The sequence below is a fragment of the Schistocerca piceifrons genome, chromosome 3 (genome assembly GCF_021461385.2).
Source record: "Schistocerca piceifrons isolate TAMUIC-IGC-003096 chromosome 3, iqSchPice1.1, whole genome shotgun sequence".
NCBI classification, from domain to species: Eukaryota; Metazoa; Arthropoda; class Insecta; order Orthoptera; family Acrididae; genus Schistocerca; species Schistocerca piceifrons.
Window position 1 is genome coordinate 72,091,072 of NC_060140.1, and position 18,996 is coordinate 72,110,067.

The following is an 18,996-nucleotide window of genomic DNA, read 5'->3' on the forward strand; positions in this document are numbered from 1 at the left end:
TCAGAGTCTGTTTACTTTTACTTCAAAATTACTTATCGTAACTAGAACTATTGGTTTTGTAATTTCTGTACATCTGATGCTCATCAACAGCTAATAGCCCATTTTTTAATGGTGCAATTTCACTTAAAGCTATAAATATTTTCCTATAAGGGCCTATATTCAGTTTCATACACCCTGGATCATGACTCTGCAACCAGGATATTGATTGTTCTCTGTTCTGTCCTTAAAATTGGTTGGGTTGACATAAAGAGTTTTACAATATTAGTGCGCGCCCCCCCCCCCCCCCCCCCTGCCGAGTCCCATCTTTCTTGTCATTATTATTAGATGTCTGCATTTCTTAAGTCACATCTTTGTCGTTTTGACTTTCCTCCCAGATATTCACTCACTTGACAATAATTTACTTCATTTCTTTTGAAATTTTGGTTAAATTTACTATTTTCATGACCTTGTCTTCCTGATTGTTCGTGGTATCTAGATTTTCCACATATGATAATTAATTTATGATACTTTAGCTAAAAGAAATTCATCTAAAACTTCCCCACGAACTATTTCAGTACCTTGGATCGAGTAATTCTAAAGTTAATTTTTCTTGCATCATTTGTGACCAGTATTTACATCAAAATTTCTCTTGAAAATACTTCCATGAAATAAATTCTTCCAAGTGAGAATTCCCTTCCCCCCCCCCCCTTCATCAGCATTTCAGCATTCCCTACTAAGTAACTTAATACAAAACCTATTTTCTGAGAATCCTCCCAGTTTTGAAGTAAAGATCTTTGCGGGGGGAGGGGGGGGGGGGGTATCTTAAGAAATACGTTGGGTGTACACCGCCATCAAGTTTATGCTTTGGGAAATGCTTCTATAGGTCCATGCTATTGCCTAATTGTAGTTGTTCTCACAAGGTATTTGTATCTAATGATTTCCCTCCACACTGACTTTCTGTGATTTATTGTCTTATTTTAGCTAACTCATCCCACAATCATTTAAATTCATTATTCAGATGAGTTACTTTATCCCCAGAAAACTGTAAATGCTATTTCTAGTTCCCGCATGCTTGAAATTTTCGGTCTACTAAAACCTGTACTTTTTCCTCCAAACCCTTAAAGATATGTGAAGGAACATAATTTCCAATCTTGCTCTTAAAGTTCAATATGATTTTGTGCATCCGAGATCAGATTCTTTACAAGTCTACACTCTTGTACTGCAAATTCTCACAAACTATATACATCAGTATATATTTCCCTAATATGTTCTTGAATTTTGTTATGTATAAGGTTGCATTGTTGGAGCATTTCAGTATGAATTTTGTTTTTAAAACATTTAATTTATGATCTTCTGTATTCACTAAATGCTTCTTCAAATGCTCATGTTTCTCATCAGATCGAGCAAATCTGTCATTTCTTAAGCACCTCCTGCTTTGATGACTGTATTTTATTATTAATCTCTTTAAACTGGTTTTTGTATATTCTTATTATTGTCCTCATTAAGAGTTCCTATCTGCTTAGTAGATTCATTGATTTTTTTTTAAATTATTTCTAAATTCATTTCTCCCAATGTGGTTTTCTTTCTTATGATGACAGGACTAAAATATTTTATTTCTCATCTCAATACACTTATCATGTATACTGATCATTTTAATTTAAAATTAATTGTATTCTACACTTTTCTTATTGTATCACTCAGAACACACAACTTTTTAAATTGGTTGCAAACACAGCTCACTTAACTTTATAATGCATGCTGCTGACAAGACTGCCCATCAACTGCTAATTGCTCACGGCTGTGTGTTGATGTTGCCTGCAATCTACGGATGACTTCGTGCTGCCAATGACTGTATGTGCACTGTAATTTTTTGATGACTGTACAATTCTTCTTCCTTTTTAACTCAATTTTATTATTCGTTTATGATTCAGTTTGACATCCGTAATGTGTAGAATGTAGAACATTGACTTGTTTTATTCCTATTGCCATTGCCAAAGTGTTTTCTTCTTGGCATTATCTTATGAAATTTTTTTGAGATTTGGCTCTTTTGTTATACTTTATCTGTCTTTTAGCTGCTAAGGTCACCACGTGAAATGCTTCAGGTTGGCTTGGACTGTGTAGTGGTTTGTTATACTTCACCTCACACACCTCAACAATACTTTTATATACAACGAATGTTGCTTACTGAACATTTGGTCACCAATAAATATTATTAATCAGCGTCCAGGTAGTCTATGCCCAGAATCCATGTGCCTTCTTCCTTAAACTTGGCTCAGACTTTAGCTTTAGCTGTAAGAAGGCAAAGTTACTGAAAATTATTTTCTCGTTATCATTCACTCCATCACAGAAATAAGTAGTTGTATTCATTTCACATTCTAATATCATTTTCAAAATTACAACTCAATCAATGTTAAATGAAGACTTCCCGTCTCTTATATTGCCTCACTGTACTACGTGCATAACAGATCTAATGTTCAACTTGATAATTAACAATTACAATACATTTATGATCTTTGACATTTCGCTTTCATAGATTTCATGGAGCTTTCTCTTCCACACTGCCTGCTCGACGGAACTCCTACCCCCACCACAGCAGATAGGGTCACCTCACTGCTACCCAGTTATGTACAGTCACTTGATTGTTAGCTCTGGTATCGGCACCTACAATTTAAAACACCTCCCAACAGTGGGATGCTCACCACTTATCGACCACTCTGTCCTGGACATCTTTTCTCTGACACATATTTAAGGACATGACACCTGTCGTTCAAGGAATGGGATGAATCATTAAAGTATATACATATTTGACACTGCTTTGTGCATGTGTTCAGTTGCTTTATGGCTTTGACTGCACTGACCTATCGAGTTAATTCCAAAAACTTAAATTGTTTGACGACAATTTGGAGTCGCTTCTCTCTGTATGTCTTTTCTTTAGTAACTATGTACTCTGATGTCCCTCCATTTATTTTTCCTGTTTCAGCATCTACAAGCATTAGGAGTTAATATGTTTACCGAAAGTAAGTGCAGATACTGAACATAAGTGCAGAAAAATGGAAAGAACTGTTTATTATATTCCTTAATATGATACAGGCAGTATTTAGTGGTACTCAACATCAGGAAGTTATTAAAGTCACAAGATTTTTTGTGAGCAAGTAACTGAATAAGAGGCAATGCAAATTAAAATGTCAGTTTATTACTAACATGACACTGTCCTCTCACAAAACAAAATCTAAAAATTAACTATTAGTCGATGTCTCTTAAGAGACTACATGTATACTGCACATACCTATATTGGCTACTATGTGCTCAGCATGTAGTAGCAAAAATTTGTTCCAATAATCAGATGTACAACTTCACAATGCTGTACGATATGTGCACCAAATGCTAACAAAATTTAATAACTGAAAGCTATTTTGAGTCATTGTATGATTAATTATTAGGTAGTGGCATGCTTTTCTTTCTTGGCTGTATCTAACAAACATTGATTAAAATTTCTGTAGCAACACAGTAACTTCAGTTTTTACATCTGGCACATTATACACATTGTTTTGTCTTTTCTCCAAAGTGTCGCTCAAACCTTTTTTTGTTGTTGCTACTCAGACGTCAGGAATGCCCCAGTGGGCACTAGCTAATTGTATATTTCTCTTGAGCAACGGAAAATTACAGATTTCACAATACTGCCTTATGCAGTAAAATGTGTGAAATGTGCAAATGAGGAGATGTCAATGCCTAAAAGAAGCAGAGGCTGCCTTGGGACTGAGATATTCAGTAGGGGAAAAAAAAAAGAGTAATTTGAGAAGCAAAGAACCACTAATATCTGTAATAAAATGAGAAACAATCTCATAAAATTAAGATTTAAAATGGCTTACATATACAAATAATACCATGCCAACGTAGGCAGTAAAAATCAAATTAATTGTATTCAAAGAAATGAAAGTTTGTCTGGCCAGTGAGAGGGCTTTCCCCTGATTGGCAACACACACACACACACACACACACACACACACACACTCTGATATGTGCGGATGCGGGTGTGCGTGCGTGCGCGTATACCTGTCCTTTTTTCCCCATAAGGTAAGTCTTTCCGCTCCCGGGACTGGAATGACTCCTTACCCTCTCTCTTAAAATCCACATCCTTTCGTCTTTCCCTCTCCTTCCCTCTTTCCTGATGAAGCAACCATGGGTTGCGAAAGCTTGAAATTTAGTGTGTGTGTGTGTGTGTGTGTGTGTGTGTGTGTGTGTGTGTGTGTGTGTGTGTGTATCTACCAGCGCTTTCCCGTTTGGTAAGTCACAGAATCTTTGTTTTTAATATATTTATTTATTTATTTATCTCCTTTTCCACTACTTCCCCCCCCCTACCTCCCCCCCTCCCCACTTCCCTGCTCTCCACCTAACCTGCAGCACTTCACTGTCTGCCATCCCCGCCATACTATCCCTCCCCACCCCAGCCTCTTCCTTACCCCCACCCAGTCGCCACTCCCATCATGCACTGGTGCTGCTGCTGCTGCTCGCAGTGTGGTTTCAGTTGCCCGAGACAGCGGTCTTATGTATGAGTTGCGTTTGCATGAGAGTGTGTCTATTGTTGATGATGGCCATTGGCCAAAAGCTTTAAGTGTGAAAGTGTTTTTGTTGATCCTATCTGCGACTCGCATCTCCGCTAAATACAGTAGGAATTTTGGTTGTCCACATACACATAACATAATAATAAACACACAAACAATTTTTGCTGTCTTTATTTTAAAAAATACAAGCAGTGTAAAGAGACTTTACATTTCTTTCTTTCCTTTTTCTCTCAGTAAATTACCTGGTCTGTACGACACTAGTTACAAAACCTCCGTGGCATTTTGCCCCGGTTTTTTAATACCCCAGTCTTCAGAAAACAAAACCTCGATTTGTTTTATACAATACAATGCACTCTTGTATAATATCAAAACTGAACACAAATTTCTTTCTTAACAGAAAATATTAAACACAATGAATATCTCTGAGGAGTATTACATCTTGAAGTTTTCCATGGCAAACAGAAGACTTCATTTACATGTGGCAGCTATACTACTCATCTAATAGAAAAAAAATAATCATACATTTCATCAAGAAAATTAAGGAAGATACACTATTCTGAGCATTTGAATTACACACTACATTCATATATGACTGACGTGAGAAATACAATGTGATTATCCTACATTTGGTTTTGTACAGCTTCTTATATTTGTGTTCTTTATAAATTTGCAGTCTTAACTATGGTGTACTTCATACTGAATGCATACTGTATCAGGAAATATATCCAGGCAACACTGAACCCTAGTGAACACCAACAGCAACCAAACATTTGAATACAAAAATGATCACAAATCAAAAGTGCCATATTTTCTGAAATGCAACTTTTAACAGTTTCATCTCATAAGCAACAGTAACATTTACTTAACCTTAAGTCATTCTTTACATACCTGTGTTTCACTGAAACTGACCTAATACATTCAACATATGATCAGCCTTCTAGACTAAGCAAAGGTCTGTGCTGTATTGGTAATATGTGCCTCAAAAGAATAAGAAATCAATTTGTACAGTTGGACTGCACACAGAATTTTAAAAATGCAACAATATTTTAAGTAAACTGATAATTTTATGAAACTGTCACGAACCTTCCTTCCTTCCTTAGGCAAAAATTGTTTTGAATTATTAGCATTATTGTTCTAAAAATCTGATGTAAATATAAAATTCTATTTAGAATGGCTAGAAAAGGAGAGAGAAAGATTATGCAGCTACTGATAGCCAACAAAACCAAGGTTTTAAAGACCTTCTCAAATCTAAATATTATTACGTGACTGCTGCACTTCTCTAATCCCAACTTAGCTTCCACTCACTCACTCACTGCCACTGTCACAGAAACTGAAGCAATAAAGAAATGCAAATAGCTAAACATTTAATAGTGACACAGTGCCCATAGTGATCTGAATACTGGAGTACTTTCCCTACACCACTTAAGACACTATCTGTTCCCATAATGAGTAAAAATTTTCAGAACTTATTAAAGTTAATAAGCTTCAGATATATTTGTCCTGGTGATACATTTGTCTGAGTACTATGAATCACTTCTTGGAACTGTAATTTGCAGCACAAGCAATCTGAAAGCAATATTGATGCCATGATGTATTCTTATAGTCACTACTTCTCCAATTCCCAGTTACTCAGGGCTGACCCATAACATTTGTCTTATTTCAAAGAAACAATATGTTGAGATTCAATGGTTTACCTATGAGCTATTCCTACAAATACAATTTTGTAACTGCACTGTTCAGTACTGATTACTACTGATCGATATAACTTGATAGGTACTCTATTTATGCCAGAAGTTTATATCATATTTATATTTAATCTAAGCATAGTAAATATATTTAAAGAATCGTCATTCTCAAGTACAAATCTAATATCCCTAACAGAAATTATTGAAAGCAGATACTGTGGGTCTTAAACAATGGCGATATAACTGTACCTGACGTAGTAAAATATCTTTTTGAGTAAGTATGACAATCGACTGCAAAACTCATTTTAAGTAAGAATTCTGATACCAAATAAATGACAATTACTTTATTACAATTAAAGTGAAGCCCAGCAGTAACTGGGAAAATGAGAAGGTAAAACACACACACACACACACACACACACACACACACACACACACACACACACACACACACACACAAAAAAAACCTGTAGGCATATATGCTCAGCAGAAGGTTGCAGCCTCAAGTAACTTTGTCATTGCGACAAGAGAGCAATGACTGCAGGTATGTGAGCTGCACAGGCTTGTGCTGGGAGAGCTGCTCCAGCGCGTCTTCCACAGTGAACCATTTCCTTTGGCGACCTGTTAAGACAACCACTATTAGAAACCACAGTCACTGAAAGTAAAAACACAACACATACATACTTTGCCATTTTGAATAATTTGGTTTTAAAAATTAAATCTGCTAAATGGTGTCCTCCATTGTTGACACACTGACTAAGCCTCTCCCAAAAGTTCTCCATACATCTTCATGTCGTTTCTCATGGAATGGCTGTCACTTCTTGAGTAATGGCCTATATGTGCTTGCAGTGTTGTGCGATGATTGTACACTACAGCCTTTAAGTGTCCCCAAGGGGGAAAAATCACAAGGTGATTTCAGGCGACCTTGCAGGCCGCACATGTCTCCTTGCAAAGAGATAAGATGACCAGGAACAAACTTGCACAATATTTTCATAGAAAGCTGAGAGGTGTGGGGACATTGCTCTGTCTTGCTGGAACCACACTTCTTGATTTTCATGAACTGCAATAAAATGGTTTAGCTTAAGTTGGAGGAAGGTCTGTAGCACATGACAAAACTCGGTTTGAATTAACTGTTACTGTGTGGCCAACTTCGTTGAAAAAAATACAGTCCTCATACAAAACATTCAGCAAAAGTGCATCAAACTTTCACATGAGGGCTGTGTAGTGGTTGCCGACAAATTTCATTAGGGTATTCTGCAGCTCAGTAGCGGAAATTCTGTTTGCTTACAGTTCGTGATACAAGGAAACTGGCTTCATCCGAATAAAAAAAAAAAATGAAGCGCCAAGTGGAATGTTTTGAAGAATTTCCTCACCCACAGCTATGCGAGTCTCAAAATCTCTTTCACTTAATTCCTGGGTAACCACCATTTTGAGGTGTGCTTATGAAGTTCTCCATGAAGAATTCTTCTTACATTTCTATCAGATAATCCCAGGACAGCTACATGTTTAAGTGCTGAACACACGGGTGATTGTTGCACAGACACTCTCACACATGCCACATTTTCTGGCATTGTTGCAGTCTGAGGATGGCCAGGAGGTTTTCTTTAAAGTACTGAACCTGTCTTTCTAAAGTATGGCACCTACAGTCTAATAGTTTTTCTATCTGCGACACAATCATGTCAGCCAAGTTCGAAACATCTCTGAAATGCTCATCGAGTACTAATCATAGAACCACCATTACGAATAAATTCCTCCACAACAAAAGCATGATACACGCTGAAAATGGCACATACACTACTTTCAAACAAAACATACTCCACATCAGTTTCCTCGCTACAACTCGCACACAGGCTATGTCAAATGCGGGACGTTTTATTGCCAGACCCTGTATATAATAACATGATAGTAAAACAAATAAAAAATCTAAGAACTAAATCCTCCAAACAAGGTTTTGGAGGGTCACTGAGCAGGGAGAAGAGATTAGTACTCTCCAGGCTGTATTCAGTTTTTGCAAAATATCCATTGGGTACATTGGAAGAAGGAAAAAAGGGGGGGGGTGAAGATTGTTGGAACTGGTATAAAGTTACAATTAAGGGACAAAATGGGAACAGCACTGGATGAAGTCACGTGCGGAACAACATAAGATTTGTTACACAAAATAATTGAGAATCTATGCCGGCTAGATTTAGTAGGAAGCAGAGTGCACTTAAATTCTCAAAATATAGGTTGTGAAGTACAGGTAAGTGTTGTACAGGCATAAGAAGTAAAGTCTGTTGAGGGCTGGAGAGATGGGCATCAGGAGAGAGGGTTTTGAAATAAAAGAGTGAAATGAAGTAAGCTGACTGTATTCTGAAATTACATGTTACGTAAGGGCTCACAACGGCCAGTCCAAATGATAGTTGAATACCAGAATATAAAGAGGGCAAGGTGGTCGTTCACGTCCGAGCTGGCTGGTAACTACTAGAGAGCAGAGATGGGCAAATTGCCTGAATGTGTGTGCTCAGTCTGAAAGACTGACTGTTAAGATAGCAACTTGACTGTTTGCTCCCCAAGTCAATGGCTAGCAACCCCCACATGACCTACTCCCCACCTGCAGATGCATGTGACAGTTTATTCAGGAAAGTTGTGCATGATACTGGTTAATTTAGCAGAAAATATGGCTCGATACTAACATTTTCAAGTTCCACCAGGTACATATGCGACTGTGGTAACAGACATTGCTAGCTTGGTTGTAGTTTCAAATACGAAAGCAGTCAAGTATAGGGTATAGGCTAGGTGCTACACAACAGATTCATATCAGGTTATTTGGTCACCAGTATTGTGGTGCCAAGTGATGGTTTAAGACAAGTAACAGAGGACATATGGCTGTGTGTAGAAATATTTGTGCAGGAGATCATGTGATTATAGTATCAGATATTGGAGTGACTGAAGAGAGTACAGCACTGAGGGTGATATGTCTGAAATAGGATCAGCTACTCTTTACCAGAGAGGGGCCACAGCCAGCCTTGGGTGAACATGCTAGTAATCCCTGTCAACACAGAGCTGGATGGGCTGCTGCTGGCTGAAAGTCTAGCATCGCGAGTACACTAGACATAGCCTCCATCTGAATGAGAGGGAAGAAAAGGTTAACTGTTGATCTGGCACAGAATATATGATGGGGAGGATGCAACCAAACAAATCCCAGTGATATAGGCCAAGAATCACCTTATCGAAGTTAGTGTCATCATCCAGAGAGGCAGCAGATTCCTGCAAACTGTGTAAGAAACCAATAAAAGGCAGGGTTATTTTTCAGAATATCAAAGGATTAAGAAATAAACTAGTTGTGAAAATGGTTCATGTGAGACATCTGATGTGAAAACCCCACAACATTTCATTGGCGCAACTGACCAACATTTTCAGCTGCAATTAACACTGCCGAGATGTGACTGAAGCCTTTAATTTATGGCAGTCGAAGTAGGAAATACGCAGGTGTGAAGGCACCAAATTCTGTTACAATAGAGGAAAATTTTTTTACAAGTTGCCGGAGGACAGCTACACCACTTGTAAGATGGTCAACCAAGAGCTTTGGTGCATGCACAAATGCTGTAGTTCATATTGTGCTTTGCTGTTGGCCACCCCAGAGCTCTCTGTCAGGAGTTGCATGCCATGTGTGTCCATGCTGACATATGATCATCCTTGCCATTGTCATCAGACTGTCACCACCAAAGTGTCATCCATTGTATGACCTTTCATGCTGCAGTACTAAGAGTATAGAATTGCCAGCACTGTACCCCATCTCGTGTTAAGTTGGTATTCAGTGTCTCTGTTCACCAGATTTATCGAGCTGCAAATTTCCATCTCTTCTTTAATAATGCAGTCTTGACATATGTTGAAGAGAGAATTTTGTTATTTATGCTGTCCATATTGTGTCCAATACTGAGACAATGCTCGGCTATTGCTGATTTATCTGGCTGGTGCAGACATGGGTCACCGATGTTCGACACATCTACACTATGTGAGCAAAAGTACCCAGACACGCCCAAAAACATGTGTCTTTCATATTAGCTGCATTGTGCTGCCACCTACTGCCAGGTACTCCATATCAGTGACCGCAATAGTCATTAGACATTGTTAGAGCAGAATGAGGTGCTCTGCGGAACTCTCAGACTTCAAACGTGGTCAGGTGATTGGGTGCAACTTGTGTCATATGTCTATATGCGAGATTTCCACACTCCTAAACAACCCTAGGTCCACTGTTTCCAAGGTGATAGTGAAGTGGAAATGTGAAGGGACATATACAGCAAAAAAGCGTACAGGCCAACCTCGTCTGTTGACTGACAGAGACCGCCGACAGCTGAAGAGGGTCGTAATGTGTAATAGGCAGACATCTATCAAGACCATCACACAGGAATTCCAGACTGCATCAGAATCCACTGCAAGTACTATCACAGTTACGTGGGCAGTGAGAAAACGGATTTCACGGTTGAGCGGCTGCTCATAAGCCACACATCATGTCGGTAAATTCCAAACGACGTCTTGCTTGGTGTAAGGAGTTTAAACATTGGACGGTTGACCAATGGAAAAACGTTGTGTGGAGTGACGAATCACGGTACACAATTTTTCCTTCTTTCTTTTTTTTGTGGTTTTAGGGCGCACAACTACAGTGGTCATTAGTGCCTAGACCAAATTAGGAATGTACTGCGAGGCACAATGTTAAAACAGCAACTAAAAAGGACAGCACTATAAAAGGCACATTAACAAGCAAGGGATTAAAAGAAAATCGCATAATCAAATGTCCTTAGACAGGTTTGTCAACTGGATAAAACGAAGAACGCGAGCAGCTGCCCCTGGGTCATCCGCTAAAATTTCATCCAGAGTACATGGCAGGCCAAGATCAATGCGCAGTGTAGTAAAATTCGGACAGGATGTTAAAATGTGGCGTACCGTCAGCACTTGCCCACATGGGCAGAACGGCGCCGGCGCAGCCGTCAGCAGATGGCGGTGGCTGAACCGGCATTGTCCAATCCATAACCGGGCCGAAATGACCTCCTCCCGCCAAGAAGGGCGTGAAGATGTCGTCCAAGCAGTGGGGAGAGGTTTCAAGGCCCGAAGCTTGTTTTCACTAAGTGTAGACCAATCAGCATGCCACAGCGGTAAAATGCGCTGACAAATGACCCTGCTAAAATCAGATGAAGGCACACAACAAGAAGCTGTCCAAGGCTGGAGGACCGAAGCCTTGGCCGCGGCATCTGCAGCTTCGTTCCCATGGATACTGACATGGCCAGGAACCCACATAAAGGTAACCGGAAAACTGTCATACGCCAGCTGCTGAAGAGAGCGTTGGATCCGGTGCACGAAAGGGTGAACCGGATACGGATCACTGAGGCTCTGGATGGCGCTCAGGGAATCAGAGCAGATGACATAAGCAGAATGTCGGTGGCGGCGAATGTAAAGAACAGCCTGATAGATAGAGGGAAAACAGCTCAGCTGTGAAGACCGAACAATGGCCATGGAGCCGGTATTTGAAACTGTGTGCCCCGACAATAAAAGAACACCTGACACTGTCATTGGTCTTAGAGCCATCTGTATAAATGAAGATCGTATTAATGAACTTCGAACGAAGTTCGACAAACCGCGAGCGGTATACCGAAGCTGGGGTAACCTCCTTTGGGAGTGAGTGAGGTCAAGGTGAACGTGAACCTGAGCCTGGAGCCAAGGTGACGTTTGTCTCTCGCCCACTCTAAAGGTTGCAGGGAGTGGAAAATCAAGGTGCTGAAGGAGGCAACGAAAGCGAACTCCAAGGGGTAGCAGGGCAGATACATACAACCCGTATTGACGGCCGAGAGAGTTGTCAAAAAAGGAGCGATAAGACAGGTGGTTGGGCAATGCTAATAGCAGACAGGCATACCAACAAAGCAGTATATCGTGCCGGTAGGTTAGTGGCAATTCACCAGCTTCAGCATGAAGACTCTCGATGGGACTAGTATAGAACGCTCCGTTCGCAAGACTTAACCCCTGATGTTGTATAGAGTTGAGGTAGTGTAACATGAACAGCCATGCAGAGGAGTATACAAAGCTCCCATAATCCAGCTTTGAGCGGACGATTGACCGATATACCCGAAGTAGGACGGTTCGATCCGCTCCTCACGACGTACCGCTGAGAACATGGAGGACATTTAGGGAAGGGGTACAATGGGCAGCCAAATGTGACAGTGGAGACCAGCTAAGTTTCCTGTCAAATGTAAGACCCAAAAATTTTGTTGTCTCCATGAATGGGAGAGCAACAGGACCGAGATGTAAGGACGGTGGGAGAAACCCTTTGTAGTGCCAGAAGTTAATACAGACTGTCACGGTACACAATGTGGTGATCCAATGGCAGGGTGTGGACATGGCGAATGCCTGGTGAATGTCATCTGCCAGTGTGTGTAGTACCAACAGTAAAATTCAGAGGTGGTGGCATTATGGTGTGGTCGTGGTTTTCATGCAGAGGGCTTGGGCCACAAAAGTAGCAAAATCTTCCAGTCAGTGTATTCGTACTGGGACAATGTTTTAACAGAAGTTGTGGAAATTCGCAGCTCGACATATTTGGTGAACAGAGGCGCAGGATACCAACTTAATACAGGACTGGATGTAATGCAGGCAATGTTCAACTCTCAGTGACCAAATGTAGGTCAAACAAGGGATGACATTTCGGTGACAACAGATAATCTGACAACAAAAACATCTATGGTCACTTGACAGCATGGACATGTGTACCGACATATGGGTCCGATGAAGGATGCTGGGATAGCCAATGGCACCACACAGTATGAACGGCATGCACCAAATTCATTATGTGACAGGTGCCGTAGCTGCCCTTCTCGCTACTGGTCAGGAAATCCTCAGCATTGGCCACTGAATTTGGCACCTTCATGTCATCGCATTTCCTACTTACACTGGCATAAATATGAGGCCTCAGTCACAACTCAGCAGTGAGTGTACGCCACACTATGATGTCTATCAATTGCACTGATGAAATGTTTTGGAAATTTCATGACACCCAACGTCTCATCTGAAAAGCATTTCTGCAACTTATCTGCCAGGTGAGTCTCAAGCAACACATGGTAGATGAGCTTCCTTAATTTTGCTTCACTTTTGGATCAAGACAGTTGAGTGCTTACTGATATCTTTTCAGACAAAGGTCAAAGCAAGCTCAAAAATGTGTACCCAGTAGTTATTGGACTGTTATCACAATGTCCACATAATTACGACTAAGCATGTATTGCCATAGAGTAGGGGAAAGAGGGGTATCGTGGGCCCCTGCCTATCATTTGGGCCCCTCAGTATCTGATAAAGCCACTAATTCAAAACCAAAAAGATCAAAATGCTTACAGATGTCTCAAAATAAATTTGCCTCCACGGTAAAAAACGACACACATCCACCTACACAAAACTGAGGATAAGATGTGCTACTTTCTGTCGAGGTTTGGTTCAATAAAACTATTTTATGCATGAAGGAGTATACAAGATAAGTAGTGACATGTCTGTCAGCATAGCACTCACAGATCTGTCACACCTTAACTCACCCATTGTCCTTGCATCCTCCCAGTCTGACAGTTCTTCAGTCACAACCAGCACAAAAACTTCAGTCCTGTGTTTCCTCTCACTGTTCTGGAACACCATTAAAATAAAACAAAACAAAAACTTTTCAGTTCTCTTGCATATTACCAGTGAACATGAAACTAAGCTAGAAAGGTGAGAAAGCAACAACTAGTACATGTCTGGGATAAAGTACTCAAATAGGAAATGAAATGTGGATGTTGAAAAAGTTTAAAGTAAATGCACAATATCAATTGGTTAAAACATGGCTCATGCATTCACCCATTATTTAAAACAAGATTGCCTGCACACAATGAGGTTATGACAAAACTTGTGGGATAGCAATAAGCAAATATACAGAATGTGGTAGTATTGCATACACAAGGTACAAACAGGCACTGCATTGTCAGAGCTGTCATTTGTACTCAAGTGATTCACATGAAAAGGTTTCCGATGTGATTAAGGTTGCATGATGGAAAAACAACAGATTCTGAATGTGGAATGGTAGCTGGAGTTAGAAGCACAGGATAATCCATTTCAAAAATTTTGCAAACTGGTAGTGGCTCCATAATGGTGTTGTCTGTGTTTACATGGAATGGACTGGGTCCTGTGGTCCAACTGAACCAATCACTGATTGGAAATATTTATATTTCGTTATTTGGAGACCATTTGCAGCCATACACAGACGTCATGTTCCTAAACAATGGAATTTTTATGAATGAAAATGTGCCATGTCACCAGCCACAACTGTTTGCGATTGGTTTGAAGAACATTCTGGACAATTTGAGCACATTATTTGGCCACCCAGATCGCCCAACATAAATCCTATAGAACATTTATGGAATATACCCGAGAGGTCATCTTTGCAGAAGTGTTGCTGATGCAGGATTTTGTGCACAATGACTGATAGCGGCAGAGCCAGTTCACCTCAATATTTCTGCAGGTGAGTTCAATGACTTGGTGCATCCACACATGACAAAAGGAGGTCCAATGTGACTTTTGTCACCTCAATGTATTATCTTTTTTTCTTTCTTTCTTCATCAAAGGAAAAAGACAAAATAATAAAACAACATTTTAAATTCTTTCTTCGTTATCTCTAGCAGTACAAATTAGTTCTGAACAAAAATGGGAAATACAATAGACAGTCATTCCAAGTAAGTAAAATTACAGTATGGTCCCATAGGAATTAAAAAATATATATATCTGTCCCTCATTTTGACACACTTAACTGACAACAATCCATCAATGAGCTGCTGTTTCCATCATATAAATTTTAAAAAGAGTAGCAATATTGCTCTTACATAAATCCATAAGGGGGGGGGGGAGGAGGAAGCGGTCCTCAGCAATAAAGACACAAATATTTATGGGGAATTATTGCCATTTTCGTGCTTTAGCTCAGTTGGGGAGTGGAGCTATTTAACTTCTAGCTAAGTGACATATCCCATTTTTACCAGTACCACCGCCACTTTTCCTGTTACACTCAGGAATAGTGAAAACACCATTTGTTGGTAAACTGTACACGAATTCTAATTTTTTATTTTCTTTCCACTACCATTTTATCAGATGCATGACAGAGGAAGTAATAGTCCCAGAATTTCAACAGTAAATCTCTTCATGATTCACAATGCCTCTCTTGCAGCGTATGCCACTGTAAAGCTCTTTCACATGCTAAACAATTTCCTATGATCGCGCGCGCGCGCGCACACACACACACACACACACACACACACACACACACACACACACACCTTACAATGAGTACAGCAGCCCAATTTCAGGAGATTTCAAAGTGTCCATTATGGGTAGCAATGCATGCTGTGTTACTAATACTGTGACAGGCCTTCACTTGTGTTGTATGACACTAAAAAAAGGTCTCATGGATATGCTGTTAAAGAGGTTGTTGCCGATGTTAACTAGGGTAGCAAACTGAAAATTTTTTCGTATGCACCCCACAATCAAAATCCAGTGGGTGAGGATCTGAATACCGGCCATTTGTAGCACTATTTGGATGTATGACATACCCTATATTCTCACAACTAATAGCGATGTGCGGCCTCAAGGTGGTGTAAGAAAACTCTAGTAGATATTAAGGGATCTGCCCTGACACACTATAGTGTGCCTAAATCACATTGGTGATAAACTGATCAAGGGACATTTTCCAGCAACATAAACAGCATGTCCTTTACGGTGGTCCAGTGCACTAGTCGATTCAGTTGTCTGAACAGTATGCACAGGACTATCAGGAGATTTTCTTCCCCAAATTTTATCAACCCGAGCTTGCACTATATCTCTAATGAACTCGTCATTGATGCGATGCTAAAACCTGATCTTCCTTCTTTTTGTATCTCACTGCCCCCACACTATAGGGCACATGTTGAAAGGAATACGTCTCTTCAGCCCAAAGGTCACCTTCCAACGTTTGTTAGAAATGTGTAGAAACACCTGACACATGCATATGTAAATATATTTCTCAGTTTAAAGGCGGATGAAATTTATCAGAGTAAAATACTGGGAAAATTTACCTCTCGTTGCTGTTGTGCCTTTGATGAACAGTTAAAGCATTCAAGTGCCGTGGGAAGCACTACCACAAACTGGTTGCATACAGGTGACGGAAGAAAATAATCGCTTGCGACTCATTATCTACGTCCAGAACTAGTGTCTACTGGCACTAGAAACACTATAGAGAGTTTGCATGCCCGGACGTAGTATAAATAAATAACGCACACTTTGGTCGGCTGGACGCCGCGGCACTGGGGCGGCACAGCTAGCCCCCAGGCTCGGGACTGCACCCGAGGACACGTGGCCAGCACGTGGCACAGCTGGGTAATTAGCGACGGTGGCAATTAGCAGCACCGCAACGCGCGGTGGCCACAAGAGACCGAGAATAGCTTTCCAAGTGGAACTCCGCCACGAGCACCTCCTTCACGCTTTGTATTGCCTCCCAACAAAGCAGGCAGGTAAATTAAAAGCAGTCATCAACCTGAAGCAAGGTTTGCACAGGCACGTGCCTATACTGCCGCATTTTGGCATTGGGACACTGGATTGCGCTGGGGAAATTTTCTTTATATTTATATGAAGACCAGTGTCCAGACTTCAGTTTCCTAAAGCAGCAGAACACAATTACTGAAAAGAAAGAGAATCTGAAAATTATTTCCGATCGCTGTTAATTATCGTTACCTGTATCTGAGTGTGCAGAAATTCACAAATCAATTTTGTTTTTATGTTACTGTGATGTATTTATGTATATTATATTTTATTTTAGGCTTGGAAAAGTGTGTAGCGTAGAAGTGTAGTGGTCGCAAAATAGTTTTTTTTAGTAAATTTTTGAATTCAATATTCATTAACAAATGAAAATGTTTACGAATGCTGAATAATAATAATAATTATTATAAAACAGTTAAAAGGAAGTCACGCTTGATCAAGGTCCGCGTCACTTTCCATTTTTAACCAGACATAACGTCTGAGACAGGAAAGAGAAATAATAATAATATTTAATAAAAGTGACATTTTCATTTTTAATTTATCGTAGCAAAATAAATCGGCCATGTACGAGTAGGACTCGCGCATTGCTGGTTCCGTACTAACTTAATGACGTATGCACAGATTTTATCCATTGCGGGAATCGAGGATACTGAAGATTTTTGCGTGTTATCGAAATTGATACTGCCAAGATATCGGTCCCAGAGATTTCAAGACTTTCGACAATGCTGTAATTTCAAGTTTCAAGTGAGGTAACAAATGACAAAAGAAATATGTCTTCTTTTACTTATACTGTGTAACCTTCCTTCTTGCCAATTTCATGATTTTATGTCAACGCGAAGTACCCTACAGGTTTCGACGATACGAGTTTTCGACAATCAAAATATGTGACAAATGGCCATGCCTTTTGACTTAACTGACTTAAAAGTTACAATTTTTTTTACACCGCCAAAGGACCACAGAAATTTGAAGTTTATACGTTTACTAGTTCCTGAGAAAAACGGTTCTTAACAGTCGGTCGGTCAGACAGAGCGATTCTATAAAGCGTTTCGTTTCCACGTATTGAAGCACAGAACCCTACTTCAAATTTTAATGACATCCCAAATGCCTTATTGTGAAAGGAGGAAGTTATATGCATTAATAATATTATTCAAAAATATGAAAATATTTTATTTTCTATTTGATGCGTCGCATTTTTTGTACTAAGTTTTAATTTATTCGGAATACTTGCATTTTCATTTGGAAAGTAATTAAAATAGAAATATATTTTATTATGATTAAATATTTTAATTAATATTTCCATTTTCTAATACATATGGAATTTTAATAACACTAAGAAAGAATGCTATCAATGAGATTCGAACGAACAACTTCACCACTGCTGAACTGTCACGCCAAGCATTCAGCCACGGGAAACAATGAACTCTAAATGAAAAGTACTTCATACTGGTCGGAAATAACTTTTCAAAGGCGAAGTTTACATTTTTTTAAATTGCATCGTACTGCTTTAGGAAATGGGCATCCAGGTTCTGATCTCGAAATCATGCAAGTATTAAAAAAAAATCTAAGAGGACCTGCCCGGAAATTCATCTTGTCAATGTTATATTAGTTCCTTTGACGTGGTCTTTATAAAGACCTCTGGTGGGATTTAGGAACACTGGACAAAGTTTCGTCAGGTGGAGCTACAACTTTGCTGCTACATTACACGCAACTGTTGATTTTGTGTAAGAAAACCAGTACCATAGACGCAAGAGATTGATCGCAGTGTTATATCCGGTACAATGCAATTCAAATAAGTCAACTGGCTTCTACAAGACTACATCTATATTATGTCAATAGCACATTTAAATGTAAATTGTTTTAATTTTGTTTGTATTAATTCACTGCTGCACGTTTGTCACAGGGTATTTAAAATTTTATTTTCCATTTTTATAACAAAGTGAAAGCAGCTTAATAATTTTACGTCCCTCGTTGGTTTTTTAAAATGTCTCCCCATAAAATTAACCTTTTCCCACATCGCCGGCCCTGACGTATTGGTTAAATTAGTGTGGTGTACGAATTTGACTATTAGTATTTCGGGATTTACTGATTTGCACCAGTAATCAGTAGATACACAAACAACCAATGCCATAACAAGCTAAGATTAGTCCAACAAGCAGCTCCCAAGCAATCTGCCCCGGTTAACTACAGTTCTACCAATGTAATGCAGTTCGCTAGTTGCCCCTCTTATAATG

The 18,996-nt window shown here is 39.6% G+C and overlaps 1 protein-coding gene across 4 annotated transcripts in view; it reads right to left on the bottom strand.

The window, feature by feature from the left end:
* Positions 1-4,694: 4,694 nt before the first annotated feature.
* LOC124787997 (diphosphoinositol polyphosphate phosphohydrolase 2) overlaps positions 4,695-18,996 on the bottom strand; it is a 155,870-nt gene continuing 141,568 nt past the window's right edge. For 2 of the 4 annotated variants that reach the window (XM_047255034.1, XM_047255033.1), the window contains exons 4-5: positions 13,771-13,864; positions 4,695-6,847 (exon numbers count right to left, since the gene is read on the bottom strand). In XM_047255034.1, coding sequence (XP_047110990.1) covers positions 6,729-6,847; positions 13,771-13,864 — 213 coding nt within the window. In that variant the 3' untranslated portion in view covers positions 4,695-6,728. The remainder of the gene's footprint in view (positions 6,848-13,770; positions 13,865-18,996) is intronic. The other 2 variants (XM_047255032.1, XM_047255035.1) reach the window with 2 other exon arrangements.